The sequence below is a fragment of the Scomber japonicus genome, chromosome 4 (genome assembly GCF_027409825.1).
Source record: "Scomber japonicus isolate fScoJap1 chromosome 4, fScoJap1.pri, whole genome shotgun sequence".
In the NCBI taxonomy this organism is placed as follows: Eukaryota; Metazoa; Chordata; class Actinopteri; order Scombriformes; family Scombridae; genus Scomber; species Scomber japonicus.
In genome coordinates, this window is record NC_070581.1 from 35,375,605 (window position 1) to 35,378,104 (window position 2,500).

The 2,500-nt window shown below is 40.3% G+C and overlaps 1 protein-coding gene across 2 annotated transcripts in view; it reads right to left on the reverse strand.

Annotated features, from left to right (window-relative positions):
• sulf2b (sulfatase 2b) overlaps positions 1-2,500 on the reverse strand; it is a 35,025-nt gene that overhangs the window by 31,624 nt on the left and 901 nt on the right. For both annotated transcript variants that reach the window (XM_053317096.1, XM_053317095.1), the window contains exon 2: positions 1,558-1,678. In XM_053317096.1, coding sequence (XP_053173071.1) covers positions 1,558-1,678 — 121 coding nt within the window. The remainder of the gene's footprint in view (positions 1-1,557; positions 1,679-2,500) is intronic.

The following is a 2,500-nucleotide window of genomic DNA, read 5'->3' on the forward strand; positions in this document are numbered from 1 at the left end:
GTAAGGAAAGAGGAAAGGAAGAAGGAAAGAAAGGAGGGAGGAAAGAAATAGAGAAGGTCGGAAGGAAGAATGAAGGAAGGAAGAAAAGGAGGGAAGTAACGAAAGAGGAAAGGAAGAAGGAAAGAAAGGAGGGAGGAAAGAAATAGAGAAGGTGGGAAGGAGGAAGGAAGGAAGGAAGAAAAGGAGGGAAGGAAAGGAGGGAGGAAAGAAAGAGAAGGAGGGAAGGAAGGAAAGGAGGGAGGAAAGAAGGAAGGAAGGAAAGGAGGGAGGAAAGAAAGAGAGAAGGAGGGAAGGAAGGAAAGGAGGGAGGAAGGAGGTTTTGGAGGATTTGACCCGGGAGGATGACACAAGGGTTAAGCACATTTCAGTTTGTAGAAAACTGATGTTAAAATATTCCAATTTTGAAAAAGGTTAAAACATTTTGTGCTGTTTCTTTATTGTGCAGAACGTATCAAACAGTTTCATGTCAGTAAACTTCATTTTTAAAATACACATCTCTGACTGAATGTTTAATAATCTGCAGACTCTGCTGATAAACAGACTCGCTAAAAAATTCTACTTCAGTAAAATCAATGATAGTTTTTCGGAGAGTTAAGACGTCTTTAGATCCTCGGTGCTCGCTCACTGATTTTTCTACCTTTGATTTTAAAGCAGAAAAAAACATTTCTTAACTTTTTAAATTATACATCAAAGCATTTTCCCTCCTTGTTTTCATATTTTTAAAAAAGCACTCGTAGTGTCTTTAATGCTGCGATGTTGGAATATAAATATTTCTGAACTCCTTCGGTGTTTGTTGGGTTTTAGTGTGTAATATTCTGACCAGTGACTGAGTTCAGGTTCACTGCAGTACTGAGAGTGTCCAGTGGGAAACATATCAACTATTATAACTAGGGCTGTCAGCATTAACGTGTTAATCGTGATTAGATTAATGCAATCCATAACGCGTTATTTTTTTAAATCGCATTTTAATGTGTCAAGCCTTTTTGTCCCTTCTACTCCCCCGTAGACGGCTCCTCTAGCTGTAGCGCTATGCTTTGAAGTGGCCTCCTGCAGTAAACCTACCGCGCTGATGGAAAGTAAGAGAGCTACTGGACTTTTGAACGGCTTGTTTAACTTTAAAACACTTCCAGACGCTTCAGTTGACAAGTCAAAAGTAAAATGCAACCTGTGTCAAATGGAGTTTAACTACCACCGGAGTACGTGGAGTTTGAGTTAGCACCTCCACGCTAAACACCCAGGTGCAGCCAAGCCAGCCTTAGCTCCACCAAAGGAGCATTTTGGAGTGTGGGAGTCGCAGCAGAGCCGTGATTGATTCCCAGTTAAGACACTCTGGTAAGAAATGCTTTACATTATGGGCTTAAAACTGCCTTCAAATGGAAATAACAGGATTTTAAACATGCAATTCAAAACGCCATTAATCGTGATTAACTATGGAAACTCTGCGATTAATCGCGATTAAAACAAATTAATCGTTTGACAGCCCTAGTTATAATACATCCAAAGACTCAACAAGCTGTTTTTGCTGTTTTAGTTCAGGTTCAGGTGTGTCCGACTTACTTCCCGGTGAGCATGCTCGAACGTGACGGACAGCACATGGGCGTGGTCACGAAGGCGTTGGAGAAGGAAGTCCCGCCCTCCTCCATAATGCGGCGAGTCTTATTCATCGCCTGCATCGAACCTGCAGAGAGAGAGAGAGAGAGATGATGGCATGAGGTATGATGTTTGACAAGCAGGTCAGAGGATTGAGGTTTGAGGAGTTCGTGGAAGACAGACTGGACGGTGATTATCGTCTTATCGCCAAACAAAAGTCAGAATGATGAAAGTGAAAGTGTGAAGGATGGATTAACTCCTGTTGGTTTCAGACTCACACTGAAATACCTCTTCACTCTCGGCTCTTTCATTATTAAACTGTTTGTGTGGTGCAGTGATTGGAGAGCGTGACAGGCGTAGCAACAGTAACTAAGGAGATGTGAGTGTTTTGCAAAAGGGTCAATTATGTTCGCTGTTTAATATTTGATGTTTTTTAAGATCCAGCAGTTACAAAAATAATATCAGTATATAACATTAAAGCATCAGTGCAGAGCTCTGGGAGACATATCACTGTTATATCCATATACTGATATCTGATCATTGCACCTGATTATTAAAGGATGCATCACAGTTAAATGTAATTTTCTGAACAATTATTTGTCTTTACCCTCTGATTATTATTATTATATCCACATTACTGATGCAGCCAGCGTGTCCATGTGGCCCAACGTGGGTTAAATAAGGGCTACGTCGGTGCTAAGAGGGCTTCAACTGGGCAAACTGTACAGGCCCATATTGTACTTGTAAATGTAAATGTACTTTATTTATACAGCCCTTTACAACAGTCCAAGTGCTTTACAGCAGGTAATAGATAAAGAGAAGAAGTAAAAACAATAAAATAACAGTGAAGGCAATAAAATACAACAAAATCGAATAAGATAAAATAAGATAAAAGTGTCATACTACTGGC